This window comes from Carcharhinus amblyrhynchos, chromosome 12 (genome assembly GCF_965287045.1).
Source record: "Carcharhinus amblyrhynchos chromosome 12, sCarAmb.v2.hapA, whole genome shotgun sequence".
NCBI classification, from domain to species: domain Eukaryota; kingdom Metazoa; phylum Chordata; class Chondrichthyes; order Carcharhiniformes; family Carcharhinidae; genus Carcharhinus; species Carcharhinus amblyrhynchos.
Window position 1 is genome coordinate 7,259,708 of NC_137335.1, and position 14,790 is coordinate 7,274,497.

At 46.7% G+C, this 14,790-nt stretch overlaps 1 protein-coding gene across 1 annotated transcript; it reads right to left on the reverse strand.

Annotated features, from left to right (window-relative positions):
• Positions 1-3,600: 3,600 nt before the first annotated feature.
• Positions 3,601-14,479, reverse strand: LOC145350759 (D-beta-hydroxybutyrate dehydrogenase, mitochondrial). Its single transcript, XM_080200023.1, has 4 exons — positions 14,085-14,479; positions 9,559-9,711; positions 6,066-6,199; positions 3,601-5,985 (listed from the first exon to the last, which is right to left on the reverse strand). The coding sequence occupies exons 1-4, from the start codon at positions 14,458-14,460 to the stop codon at positions 5,626-5,628; spliced, it is 1,023 nt and encodes a 340-aa protein (XP_080056149.1). The 5' UTR covers positions 14,461-14,479; the 3' UTR covers positions 3,601-5,625.
• Positions 14,480-14,790: the final 311 nt, after the last annotated feature.

The window sequence follows — 14,790 nt, forward strand, 5'->3', positions numbered from 1 at the left end:
CTACGTCCACGGCACTTCCTTCGTCAATGTGTTCAGTCACATTATCGAAGAACTCAACTAGGCTTGTAAGGCAAATCCATGCTGACTATTCCTGATCATGTCAAACCTCTCCAAATGTTCGTAAATCTTGTCCCTCAGAAGCCTCTCCATCAGCTTACCAACCACTGAGGTCAGACTCACCGGTCGGTAATTTCCCGGGCTATCTCTGTTCCCTTTCTTAAAAATAGGAACTACATCCGCAATCCTCCAATCCTCTGGAACCTCTCCCGTCTCCATTGACGACGCAAAGATCATCGCTAGGGGCTCTGCAATCTCTTCCCTCGCCTCCCACAGTATCCTGGGGTACATCCCATCTGGTCCCGGCGACTTATCTACCTTGATAGAATTCAAAAGTTCCAACACATCCTCCTCCTTAATATTCACGTACTCAATCCTTTCCATCTGCTGCAAATCCATAACAAAATAAACTAGGCTTGTACTCGTTAGAGTTTAGAAGAATGAGGGGAGATCTCATTGAGACGTATAAGATGATGAATGGGATGGATAGGATAGAGGTGGAGAGACTCTTCCCGCTCAAAAAAGACAGTAGGACTAGGGGGCACAGCCTCAAGATAAAGGGGAGGCGGTTTAGAACGGAGTTGAGGAGGAACTTCTTCACTCAAAGGGTGGTGAATCTCTGGAATTCTCTGCCCGTTGAAGTGGTGGAGGCTGCCTCGCTAAATATTTTTAAGAAGCGGGTTGATGGGTTTTTGATAAGAGAAGGGATTAAGGGTTATGGGGAGAGGGCGGGAAAGTGGAACTGAGCCACGGCAGATCAGCCATGATCTTATTGAATGGCGGGGCAGGCTCGAAGGGCTAGATGGCCTACTCCTGCTCCTATTTCTTATGTTCTTAAAATCTCCCAGATCGGCTTCCACCGTGAATACTGAGGCGAAGTACTCGTTAAGCACCTCCGCCATTTCTTCTGGTTCCACACAAACCTTTCCCCCCTCACCTTTTATAGGTCCTATCCCTTCTCTTCTTATCCTTTTACCTTTCACATATTTATAGAAGGCCTTGGGATTCTCCTTAATCTTACCCGCCAAGGTCTTCTCATGACCCCTTCTGGCTCTCCTAATTTCCCTTTTAAGTTCCCTCCTACAGTCCTTATACTCCTCAAGATCTTTAACATCTCCTAATTCCCTGAACCTCTTGTACACCTTCCTTTTCTTCCTGACTAGGTTCAACACATCCTTTGTGCACCACGGTTCCCTCGACCCACCAAAACCCCCTCGTCTCATCGGAACGTTGTCATTCAGAGCTCCAGACACACATTCCTTGAATATCTGCCACCTTCCTTCGGTACTTTTCCCTAAGAACACCTCCTTCCAGTTTATTTGTCCAAGTAACTTCCTGACTTCTTCATATCTCCCCTTACCCCAGACAAACACCTTCCTAGCCTGCCTGATCCTATCTCGTTCCAACGCAATTGTGAAGGAGATAGAATTATGGTCACCATATCCAAGATGCTCTCCTACCGAAAGATCCATCACCTGCCCTGGTTCATTTGCCAGTACCAGGTCAAGTACAGCCTCTCCCCTCGTAGGCTTGTCCACATACTGCGTCAGGAAGGTTTCCTGAACACACCTAACAAACTCCTCCCCATCTATACCCCTTACCCTAGGGATATTCCAGTCGATGTTTGGGAAATTGAAGTCTCCCATCACGACAACTCTGTTATTAAAACATCTCTCCAGAATCTGTTTCCCTATTTGCACTTCAACTTCCCTGTCACTATTGGGCGGCCTATAGATTACACCCAGCAAAGTTTTTGACCCTTTGCTGTTCCTAACTTCCACCCACAGAGATTCTGTAGACAATCCCTCCACGACATCCTCTTTCTCTGTAGCCATGACACTATCCCTGATCAACAGTGCCACGCCACCACCCCTTCTGCCACCCTCCCTGTCCTTCCTGAAGCACCTGAAGCCTGGCACCTGAAGTACCCAGTCCTGTCCCTGAGACATCCAAGTCTCTGTAATGGCCACCACATCACAATCCCAAACAGCTATCCACGCCCTAAGCTCATCTACCTTATTCACTATACTCCTTGCATTAAAATATATACACTTCAGCCCCTCAGTCTGGGCATTTCCCATCTCCACCGCCTGTCTAACCTCCCTCCCATACTGCCTGCGGTCCTCCCCTACCTGGGAGCGAACCTCCTCCGTCCCAGTTTCCCCATCACAGTTCCCTCCCCCCATCCTTTCTAGTTTAAAGTCCCCCCGGTAGCCTTAGCCAGTCTTCCCGCCAAGATACTAGTCCCCCTGGTATTTAAGTGCCACCCGTCCTTACTATAGAGGTCCCACCTACCCCTAAAGAGGTCCCAGTGATCTAGGAACCGAAATCCCTGCCCTCCACACCAGTCCCTCAGCCACGCATTCACCCTCCACCTCATTTCATTTCTTCCCTCATTCTCCCTTGGCACAGGCAGCAATCCTGAGATTACTACCTTCGCTTTTCTCTTCCTCAGCTGCCTACCCAGTTCCCTATAGTCCCTTTTCACGAGTGCCTCCCTCTTCTTACCTACATCAGTAGTACCTATATGTACTACTACCTCCGGTTCCTCACCCTCCCCTTTCAGGATGTCTGGGACCCGCCCAGAGACATCCCGGATCCCAGCCCCAGGGAGACAAACCACCATCCGCGATTCCCTTCTACGTCCACAAAAACGCCTGTCCGTGCCCCTCACTGTGGAGTCCCCTATTAATACTACCTTTCTGCTTCCCTTTTTGATTTTTTGGCTCACTGGCTCAGCTCCAGAGAGCTGGCCATCGCTTCCTCCCTCAGATGAGCTGTCCCCCCCAGTAGTACTCAGGCCGGAGTACTTATTTTGAAGGGGGACATCCACCGGAGTGCTCCCCATCACCCGTGTTTTCCCCTTCCTAATAGTAACCCAAGTGCCATCATCCCGTTGCCCTGGTGTGACTACCTGCTGGTAGCTCCTTTCTATAACCTCCTCACTCTCCCTAACTAGCCGAAGGTCCTCGAGCTGCATTTGCAGCTCCTTAACCTGGTTTCGTAGGGCCTGCAACTCCACACACCGAGCACAGGTGTGGATGTCTGGCAGGCCAGGAGCCTCCAAGACCTCCCACATGTTGCATTGGCAACAACATACAGGTCTCACACTCATATTTACCCCTTATAGCAACCCAAAGGAAAAAAGGAAAAAAAAACTTACAACTTACCTTATCTCTTTGGCCCTGTGAGCCAAAGCACTTACAGCACACACAAATACAAAAGCAGTCTTACCAGCTCTCTCTCTCTCTCTTTTTTTTTAGGTTAGGGGAGGGGGGAGGGCTGGGATACTCTACCCGTGTAGAGTATCGGGAATCCCCTCCGGTCTAATTTATAGTCGGGTGGAAAAAAAACGCGACCCGAGTGCCCTCGCAACTACTTCCGGGGTCAAACTTAAAAAAAACAATAAAAAAAAAACCACTAAACTCACTAAAAAATAAAGTTAGTTTTTAAAAGAAAAAGTCGCTTTTACTCACCCACAGCTCTCCACTCTCAAATCGCAGCCTCTCTTCAATGCTCCCACGGAACATGGATTTGTACTTTCTTGTTTTTTCACTATTGCTATTTGGTAGATGTGAAAAAAATCAACTTGCGCCCTTCTACCTCTGGTGGATGTGCCTCAATGCAGTGGGAAATTTTCAAACATACTATAATCCAGGCAGAGCGAGGACTTTTATTAACAGAAAAATATGGGTTGAGTTATATTCTGATCGCAGGCAAAGGCAGGATTTTTAGCCAGAAGAAAATGGGGTAATCTTACGCCCAGGGGTGTCGAATTTTATTTATAAAAGTTTATTTATTTATTAGTCACAAGTAGGCTTAGATTAACACTGCAACGAAGTGATGTGAAAATCCCCTAGTTGCCAAACTCCAGCACCTGTTTGGGTACACTGAGGGAGAATTTAGCATGGCTAATGTACCCTAACCAGCACGCCTTTGGACCAGGGGAGGAAACCCACACAGACATGGGGAGAATATGCAAATTCCACACAACAATGGCCCAAGCCTGGAATCGAACTGGTATATGGCATGATTTAGTACATTATTTACCTTGTCACCTAATTGGATCATTGAATCATAGAATCTCTACAGTACAGAAGGAGGTCATTCGGCCCATCGAGTTTCACCGACCACAATCCCACACAGGCCGCTTCTCGTAACCCCACATTTTTACCCTGCTAATCCTCCTGACACTAGGGTCAATTCAGCATGGTCAATCTACCTAACCCACACATCTTTGGAGTGTGGGAGGAAACCGGACCACCTGGAAAAAACCCACGCAGACACTGGGAAAACATGCAAACTCCAAACAGTGACCCAACACTGGAATTGAACCTGGGTCCCTGGCACTGTGAGGTCGCAGTGCTTGACAGCAATTCTTGCATTGGAATAGTTTATAAATATAGTGCAAAAACTGAGGCTCCAGTACCAATCTCTAGAGAACATGATTAGCCACATTCTGCAATCTGTTTCTATATCTCCTACTTAATGAATCCTAAGTCTCGGTCAACAGATTAACTGTAATTCCAGACACACTTATTTTGTCAGTAGTCTCCTATATCAAAGTTATCAAATGCCTTCTGGAATGCATATAAATAAAATTCCTAGATACTTCATCATCTACCACCTTAGTTACCTGCTCAAAATAATAAAAATAAAATACTTCCAGCGTCTTGCAAAATATTTTATAAAGGTTGTAAAGATGGAATGCTCTCTTTCATTGGCAGAGGTATTGAATATAAAAGTAAGGATATAATGTTGGAAGCTGGAAAACACTGGTGAGACCACAACTGGAGTATTGTGTGCGGCTCTGGTCACTATATTACAGGAAGGACATAATTGCTCTGTAGATAGTGCAGACAGAGGAAGGTTACAAGAATAGCTACACTTTTCCAGGCATGGAAAAGTGTAGCCATGAGGAGAGATTGGATAGGTTGGAGTTATTTTCCTTGGAACAAGGAAGGCTGAGGGGTGACTTGATAGAGGTGTACAAAATTATGAGGGGAAGAGATAGAGTGGGCAGGATAAAATTGTTGGGAGGATTCTAGAATCAGGGCTCATAGATTCAAGATAGAGGGGACACGAGAAAAAACTTTTTTACACAGAGGGTGGTGGGGGTCTGGAATTCGCTGCCATGTTGATGGTGGATGCAGAGACTCAAGTCTTTTTTAAAAGAAGTACCTGGGATTTGCACTTTAGGTGTTGTAAACTACAGGGCCATGGGCCGGGTGAAGGAAAGTGGGATTAGAAAGGGCACCTGGCTGTTATTGGGCTGGCATGGACAAGGTGGGCTGAATGGCCTCCTTCTGTGCTGTCATTTTTCTATGGTTTTAAAGTAGCAAATAACATAAGTAGGAATAACAATTAGTTATAGGGCGTGATTGAAGGAAGGCAAAGTTGATGAAAACTATTCATGATTTTTAAAAAGATTTCTTATAGTTTTGACATAAATGTACAAGCACAATTTGAAGTAAAGACAACAAGATTATCACTGATTTTACCAAACCCCACCACATTGGTACCTCCAACACCCAATTTTAAACGCCATAGCTGCTTCATCCTAATTTTTCATTTGAGAAGCCACCAAGGCTTTGTACATCTCCGACATAACAGAAAAAAAGCATCCGTGAACCAGGCCGGGAAGTGGACACACAAAAAAATAACGATTCTTTCAACCATGGAAACCACAAGGTATCTTGCCTTGGGATTAGGGGACACCAAAGCCTCAATGATGGTATTTGTGACTTCCATAGGATTGCAGGCACCGCCTTTCATAGCTTTCTGTACGGAATCAACGGAGAGCTGGATGTACTCTTGGCTGTAGGCACGTTTTGCAGCATCATTTAACCCATTCCATATCTCCTCACATGTCTGTAATTTCAGAATGTTTGTTGCTGATGCATAGTTCCCTGGTTCAATGAGACTAACCTGGAGGGAATAGTGCACTTTAGTAAAACATCTTTGGTTTTCTCTTCCTGGTTGTCCGAACTGAAAACTTGGTAGCTTACCTTCACTCCAAATTTCTTCATCTCAAGCCTCAGGCAATCTGAAAATGCTTCTATGCCACACTTAGTGATCACATAGGCGCTGGTAGCTTCAACGTGAATAAATGCAGACATGCTAGACATAAAAATCAAGCAACCTGAAACGCATTAAAATGAAAGTTACTTCTCAGAATAACAAGAAGTAAACAGTCTGGATGTACAATAAGGAAAGCTGTGCCAAGGGAAGGGAAACAGTAAGAAGTTTCAAAACATCAGGTTAAAATCCAACAGGTTTATGTGGAATCACAAGCTTTCAGAGTGCTGCTCCTTCATCAGGTGAGTGGAGAGTTGGGTTCACAAACAGGGTACATATAGAACATAGAACATTACAGCGCAGAACAGGCCCTTCGGCCCACGATGTTGCGCCGACCAGTTAAAAAACAATGACCCTCTAACCTAAACCAATCCCTTTTCATCCATAAACCTATCCACGGATCTCTTAAACGCCCCCAAACTAGGCGCATTTACAACTGCAGCAGGCAGGGCATTCCAATCCCTCACCACCCTCTGGGTAAAGAACCTACCCCTGACATCCGTCCTATAACTACCCCCCCTTAATTTAAAGCCATGCCCCCTCGTGCTAGCTTTCTCCATCCGAGGAAAAAGGCTATCACGATCCACCCTATCTAAACCTCTAATCATCTTATATGTTTCAATAAGATCCCCTCTTAGCCGCCTTCTTTCTAGCGAAAACAACCCCAAATCCCTCAGTCTCTCCTCATAGGACCTCCCCTCCATACCAGGCAACATCCTGGTAAACCTCCTCTGCACCCTCTCCAAAGCCTCCACATCCTTCCTATAATGTGGGGACCAGAACTGCACACAATACTCCAAGTGCGGCCGCACCAGAGTTGTGTACAGTTGCAACATGACGCTGCAACTCCTAAATTCAATCCCCCTACCAATAAACGCCAAGACACTGTATGCCTTCTTAACAACCTTATCTACTTGATAGATATAGATAGACCCAATTGCAAGATAATTGGAATGTGAGTTTTTACAGAAAATGAAGTCTTTGCAGGGATTGCGAGTGGAAAGGGAGATAATCACAGGTTAAAGGGGTATGAATTCTCTCAAACCCAGGCTAAATGGCTGGGGTTATGCGTAGTGTGACATGAACCCAAGATCCCGGTTGAGGCTGTCCTCATGTGTGCAGAACTTGGCTATCATAGGGTTAGAAGTCTTACAGTGCTGGGTTAAAGTCCAACAGGTTCCGAGTTTGTGAACCCCATTCTCCCCTCACCTGAAGGGGGAGCAGCGCTCCGAAAGCTCGTGCTACCAAATAAATCTGTTGGACTGTTGGTGTTGTGAGACTTCTTACTGTGCCCACTCCAGTCCAACACCGGCATCTCCACATCAAGGGAGGAGAAAGATATTACGACCGATTTATTTCCACTAGGCTTCTATTGCTAGCTCACTGCCCTAATCCAGTGGAAGAAGGAAAATGCAATCCTTCTGTCTCTCCGGCATTCCCCTACATCACTTGTGGCGTCCTATTCTATCTGGAAATCCTGGCAGATAAGTTTAAGTTTATTTATTAGTCACAAGAAAGGCTTATATTAACACTGCACTGAAGTTACTGTGAAAATTCCCTAGTCACCACACTCCAGCGCCTGGTCGGGTACACTGAGGGAGAATTTAGCACTGCCAAAGCGCCCTAAACCAGCACGTCTTTCGGACTGCGGGAGGAAGCCGGAGCACCCAGAAGAAACCCATGTAGGCACGTGGGAGAACGTGCAGACTCCGCACAGTGACCCAAGCCAGGAATCAAACCCAGGTCCCTGGTACCGTGAGGCAGTAGTGCTAACCACTGTGCTGCTCTAAAAGTTTATGTTGATTTATTAGTTACAAGTGAGGCTTAAATTAACACTGCAATGAAGTTACTGTGAAATTCCCCTAGTTGCCACACTCTGGTGCCTGTTCAGGTCAATGCAATGTGCCTTATGCACCTATTGATGAGATGAAAGCAAAATACTGTGGATGCTGGAAATAAAAACCAAACAGGCAGGCAATGGCCTAGTTGTATTATCGCTAGACTATTAATCCAGAAATGCAGCTAATGTTCTGGGGACTCAGGTTCAAATCCTGCCATGGCAGATAATGGAATATGAATTCAATTTTAAAAAGTGGGATTTAAGGATCTACTGATGACCATGGGGCCACTGTAGGAAAAACCCATCTGGTTCACTAATGTCCTTTAGGGAAGGAAACCTGCCATCCTTACCTGGTCTGGCCTACATGTGACTCCAGAGCCACAGCAATGTGGCTTGACTGCCCTCTGAAATGACCCAGCAAGCCATTTTGTTGTATCAGCATTTCAAGAAGGCAGCTCACCACCACCTTCTCAACTAGACACAGGCAATAAATGCTGGCCAGCCATTGATGCTCATGTCCCACGAGTGAATTAAAAAAATTGCTGGAAAATCTCAGCAAGTCTAGCAACATCTGTGAAGGCAGAAAAATAGTTCACATTTCAAATCCTTGTGACTCTTCTGTGAAGAGGAATCAAGGAATCCAGACAATGCAGAAAGAGGTCATTCAGCCCATCGCATCTGCACCAACTCTCCGACAGAACATCCCATCCAGGCTCTATCCCCATAATCCCACATAATTACTCCGCTAATCCCCCTAACCTACACATCTTCTGACACTAAGGGGGCAATTTAGCATGGCCAATCCGTCTAACCTGCACATCTTTGGGCACTAAGGGGTAATTTAGCATGGCCAATCCACCTAACCTGCACATCTTTGGGCACTAAGGGGTAATTTAGCATGGCCAATCCACCTAACCTGCACATCTTTGAGCACTAAGGGGCAATTTAGCATGGCCAATCCGCATAACCTGCACATCTTTGGACTGCTGGAGGAATGATGTGGGTATGCCGGCGTTGGACTGGCGTAAACACAGTAAAAAGTCTGACAACACCAGGTTTTAGTCCAACCTATTTATTTGATAATATACTCGCAAGCTTTCGGGTTAGCCCCTTCGTCAGGTGAATGGAGAGTTCTGGCCTCAGGTCTGAGGCCAGAACTCTCCATTCACCTGACGAAGGGGCTAACCCGAAAGCTTGCGAGTATATTGTCAAATAAATAGGTTGGACTAAAACCTGGTGTTGTCAGACTTTTTTCTGCTGGAGGAAATCAGAGTACCCGGAGGAAATCCACACAGACACGGGGAGAACGTGCAAACGCCACACAGGCAGTCACCAAGGGCTGAATTGAACCAGGGTCCCTGGTGCTGTGAGGCAGCAGTGCTAACCACTGTGCCACCTATATATTTGCCTATAAGGATAACTAGCCTTTTTTAACAAGCTATCAGGTGGGCAGGGGGTAATTCCAAACACTTAGGTGAAGTGTCGTAGCTACCACAGTGATCCTACAGGTCTCAATTAAAGCAGTGGGACTTTGAACATGTGTGTTTGAGTGAAAGTGAAAGCACCACAATATCTGAACTGACCTTTAGACTGTCGAAGGAGTGGAATGAATGTTTGAGCCATCCGGATGCTTCCCCACAGATTAACGTCAGCATATCTTTGATAGACTTGAATGTTGTTCCATTCCACCTCGCCCCATCCAGAAATGCCAGCATTGTTGACTAACCCCCACAGACCTGAAACAAGACCTCAGCATGTCAATATAGTTCAGTTAATTTTTGTTTTAAATTTATTTATTAGTTACTAAGTTTTGGGCACTTAACGTAACTAGGGATATGTAGTAAATTCTGCTTTGCTGGTATTTCTCATATCGTAAAATCAATTATTTCAAAAAATGTACACAGGTGGGGGGTGAAAGAAAGGTTTGCATTTATATTGCACCTTTCATGGTGCCACTACAATGAAGTTGCTGTGAAAATCCCCTAGTCACCACACTCCAGCGCCTTTTCAGGTACACTGAGGGTAAGTTTTAGCATGGCAAATGCACCCTAACCAGCACGTCCTCCGGGCTGTGAGAAGAAACCAGAGCAAGCTTGGGTGCACGATCATTCAATCATAGGATCCTACAGTGCAGAAGGAGGCCATTCGGCCCATCGAACCTGCAGCGACCACAATCACACCCAGGCCCTATCCCCATGCATTTACTCTAGCTAGTCCCCCAGGCACTAACAGGCAATTTAGCACGGTCAATCCACCTAACCCGTACATCTTTCGAACTGTGGGAAGAAACCAAAGCACCCGGAGGAAACACACACAGATACGGGGGAGAACGTGCAGATTCTGCACAGACAGTGACCCGAGACCGGGATTGAACGCGGTTCCCTGGCGCTGTGCAGAGGCAGTGTTAGTGTGAGTCTGTTTAGAAGGGATAATGTCATTGTCGCTGAAACCAAGAAACAATTAAACTTATCATGACATTTTCACAGCAGGACGGCCAGTTCCAAATTCCAGACAAATTTATCACATTTTTTTGCCCATGGATAATTATGAAAAAAAGTACAAACTTTGTTACAAGGAGAGATAGAGACTAGGGGCCCGATTTTACCATTTTCATTCGAAGTGCTGAATCTAGGCATAATTCAGATCCAACTTGGAAATCTGTTCTCAAGACACTCCCATACACACCTATCCTGCAAAAAAAATCGCGAGAAAATAATAGCACTGTGGGGGGAGGGGGGGGCTTATCGCGCCCAAAACGCCGCTGTTCTAATCAGAGCTTTGAACCGCGCACGCGCAGTGGGGAAAAAAAATTGAAAAACGCACCCTTGTCACATCGCTCCCAAATCGCAAAAACCAGATAAAGCGGTCTGGGAGTGAAAAGCGGGAGTGCTAGCCCCCACAGACATCGCTCCACCCCCACAACATAACTGTCCCCCTTATCCACCCACTACCCCTCCCCACCCAGACAGATCACGATCCTCTGCCCCCTTTCCTCCCATCGATCACCCGCAGAGTGGCAGCGTACTCCCACCTCCCCCCCACCCCCCCTCCTGCCCCCCACCAGAGAGTGATCGGGCACCCCCCACCAGAGAGTGATCAGGTCTCCCCCACCCCACCAGAGAGTGATCAGGTCTCCCCCACCCCGAGAATGATTGTCGGGGGGGGGGGGAGGGGGGGGGGGGGGAGGTGGGGGGAAATGATCTGGTTTTTCTTCCCCCCCAGCTCCCCAGCCTCCAGAGATACCCACCTCCTCCTCCTTCTCCTCCCTCCCCCCCGCCAGAGAATGATCGGTCCACCTCCACCCCCACCCACCGCTCCACCTCCACTCCCCCCCCCCACAACCCACCCCACCATATTCCCCTCCACTTCTCCCCCCGCTGACCCCACCACATTCCCCTCCACTTCTCTCTCTTCCCTCCCCCCCGACTATATCTGTTTTGCACCGAATCTGGATGGGGTAAAGGGGGAAATGCTGGCAAAGTCAGGCAGGCAGCCCATTAATAAAATTTAAATGCGTTCAAATTCATCTGAATTGCCGTTAAACTCAGAGCCAAGCCATTCAGGAATGATGTGAGAAAGAAAACAAAGGCTCCCATTTATATAGCCCACAGTCCCAAAGATGTGTGAGTTAGGTGCATTGGCCATGCTAAATTGACCCTTCATACCCCAGGACGCGTACGTTAGAGAGATTAGCGGGGTAAATACGTGGGGTTGCAGTGATGAGGCCTGAGTGGGATTGTTATCAGTGCAGACTCTATGGGCTGAATGGCTTTCTTCTGCACTGTAGGGATTCTATGATTCTATACAGCATCTTTCATGTCCAAAGATGCACGGGTTAGGTTAATTGGCTATGCTAGGAAATTGCCCCTTAGTGTCCAGGGATGCATAGATTAGAGGGATTAGTGGGTATAATATGTAGGGATATGGGAGTGAGGCCTGGGTGGGATTGTGTTCGGTGCAGTCTTTATGGGCCAAAGGGCCTCTTTCTGCACTGTAGGGTTCTCTGATTCTGTGTCTGATGAGCATTTTAAAATGCCTTACCAATTAAATATTTTTTGAAGTGTTGCAACATGAAATGTGTTTTTTTTCATTCATTCGTGGGACATGGGCATCGCTGGCTGGCCAGCATTTATTGCCCATCCCTAGTTACCCCTGGAGGGCAGTTGAGAGTCAACTACATTGTCCTCAAAAACATTTCAAGTCCGCTTTTCTCCCTTAATTACTTATACTCCCACCGCCAGAAAGAAGCAAAAAAAATTTTTTTTTTAATTCATTCATGGGACATGGTCATTGTTGGCTGGCCAGCATGTACTGCCCATTCGTAGTTGTCCTCATTCAGAGAGCAGTTGATAGTCAACCCCATTGCTGTGGCTCTAAGAGTCACATGTAGGCCAGACCAGATAAAGACGTCAATTTCCTTCCCCAAGCAATGGGGTGGCACTGTGGCTCAGTGGTTAGTACTGCTGTCTCACAGCGCCAGGGATCCAGGTTCAATTCCTGGCTTGCATCACTGTCTGAATGGAGTTTGCACATTCTCCCTATGTCTGCGTGGGTTTCCTCCAGCTGCTGTGTTTTCCTCCCACAGTTCAAAGGTGTGTGGGTTAGGTGGATTGGCTATGTTAAATTGACCCTAGTATCATGGGATTAATAAGGTAAATATGAGGTGTTATGAGGATAGGGACTGGGTGGAATTATAGTCAGTGCAGATGCAATGGGCTGAATGGCCTCCTTCTGCATTGTACGGAGTGTATGACTATTTCAGAAGGCAGACGAGAGTCAACCACATTGCTGTGGCTCTGGAGTTACATGTAGACCAAACCAGGTAAGGATGGCAGATTTCCTTCCCCAAAAGGACATTCGTGAACCAGATGAGTTTTCCTGACAATGGTTTCATTGTCATCATTAGAGTCTTAATGCCAGACTTTTTTTAATCGAATTTGAATTGCACCATCTGCCGTGGCACGATTCGAACCCGGGTCCCTGAACATTAGCTGAGTTTCTAGATTAATACAAAGAACAAAGAAAATTACAGCACAGGAACAGACTCTTCAGTCCTCCAAGCTGCCCAACTGAACTAAAACCCTCTACCCTTCCAGGGACCATATCCCTCTATTCCCATCCTATTCATGCATTTGTCCAGACACCCCTTAAACATCACTACCGTATCCACTTCCACTACCTCCCCTGGCAACGAGTTCCAGGCACCCACTACTCTCTATGTAAAAATCTGCTTCATACATCTCCTTTAAACCTTGCCCCTCGCACCTTAAACCTGTGCCCCTTAGTAATTGACTCTTCCACCTTGGGAGAAAGCTTCTGACTATCCACTCTGTCTACGTCTCTCACAATCTTGTAGACTTCTATCAGGTCCCTCCTCAACCTCCATCATTCCAGTGAGAACAAACCAAGTTTCTCCAACCTCTCCTCATAGCTAATGCCCTCCATACCAGGCAACGTCCTGGTAAATCTTTTCTGTACCCTCTCCAAAGCCTCCACGTCCTTCTGGTAGTGTGGCGACCAGAATTGAACACTATATTCCAAGTGTGGCCCTAACTAAGGTCCTATAAAGCTGCAACATGACTTGCCAATTTTTAAACTCAATGCTTCGGCCGATGAAGGCAAGCATGCCATATGCCTTCTTGACTATCTTCTCCACCTGCGGTGCCACTTTCAGTGACCTGTGTACCTGTACACACAGATCCTTTGCCTATCAATACTCTTGAGTTCTGCCATTTACTGTGTATTTCCTATCTATATTAGACCTTCCAAAATGCATTACCTCACATTTGTCCGGATTAAACTCCATCTGCCATCTCGCTGCCCAACTCTCCAACTGATCTATATCCTGCTGTATCCTCTGATGGTCCTCATCGCTATCCGCAAATCCACCAACCTTTGTGTCATCCGCAAACTTACTAATCAAACCAGTTACATTTTCCTGCAAATCATTTATATATATTACAAACAGCAAAGGTCCCAGCACTGATCCCTGAGGAACACCACTTGTCACAGCAATAGTCTAGAAATAAGGCCATTGCCTTCCCAAATAGCAACGTTAAAAAAACAAACAGATTATAAATTTTTAATATATCACAATTGCAGCAAATACCTTCAGGTGGCAGATTGGCTTCCACAAATTCCTTCGCTTTGGCCACATCCTCGTCCAGGGTGACATCGAGTTTGAGCACCTTCAACTCTCGGGAGCATTGCCTCCTGAGGCTCTGCGCCCCTTCTCCGTCCGGGAACAAGCAGCCTGCAAGGACACGGAAGCCCAGCCCATCAAGCTGCTTGGCCAAAAGTTGCCCAAAGCCAGTGTCACAGCCGGTGATCAACACAGCTCTGCCTTTGCCCTCGACGCCAGCGGCCGTCTGCCTCCGAGACACCACCCAGATCAGAAGAGGGATCAGGGGAAAAGTCAGCCAGCCATACCAATAGAGAGCCCCCAGCAGCACGGAAACAGCGCACATTTGCACAGCTATGGACATCCTCAGTCGCTCGCAAGTTGGGTGTACGTCTGCACTTTCTTCCGGCGTCCGGTGGGTCAGGTGTACGTGGTGCTACCCAGTCTTTGAGGGGTTGTCCAAGACTCAGCAGCGATATAAAAAAAAATCCCCTGGTATGTACTGCAATCTTTCAACTGAGCTATTCTGTTAATCAATCTTGAGCTGAAAGATCGCTCTTCCTCCTTTGTGCAAACAGTTGGTTTTTTTGTTTTCAAACACACAGATCAGTCAATTGAGTGAAATAAAAAATCGCGTGCACAAGAGAAATTTGAGCCACAAGGGCAGTTTAGGGCGTTGTGAGTGTTTCTGCAG

What these genes read in the sequence shown, in the direction of transcription:
- LOC145350759 (XM_080200023.1), bottom strand. Translation starts at nt 14,460, where the DNA reads ATGTCCATAGCTGTGCAAATGTGCGCTGTTTCCGTGCTGCTGGGGGCT. An exon ending in AGCCAATCTGCCACCTGAAG is followed by an intron (nt 9,712 to 14,084) that starts GTATTTGCTGCA and finishes GTCTTGTTTCAG; the next exon opens with GTCTGTGGGGGTTAGTCAAC. An exon ending in ACTCCTTCGACAGTCTAAAG is followed by an intron (nt 6,200 to 9,558) that starts GTCAGTTCAGAT and finishes AATGCGTTTCAG; the next exon opens with GTTGCTTGATTTTTATGTCT.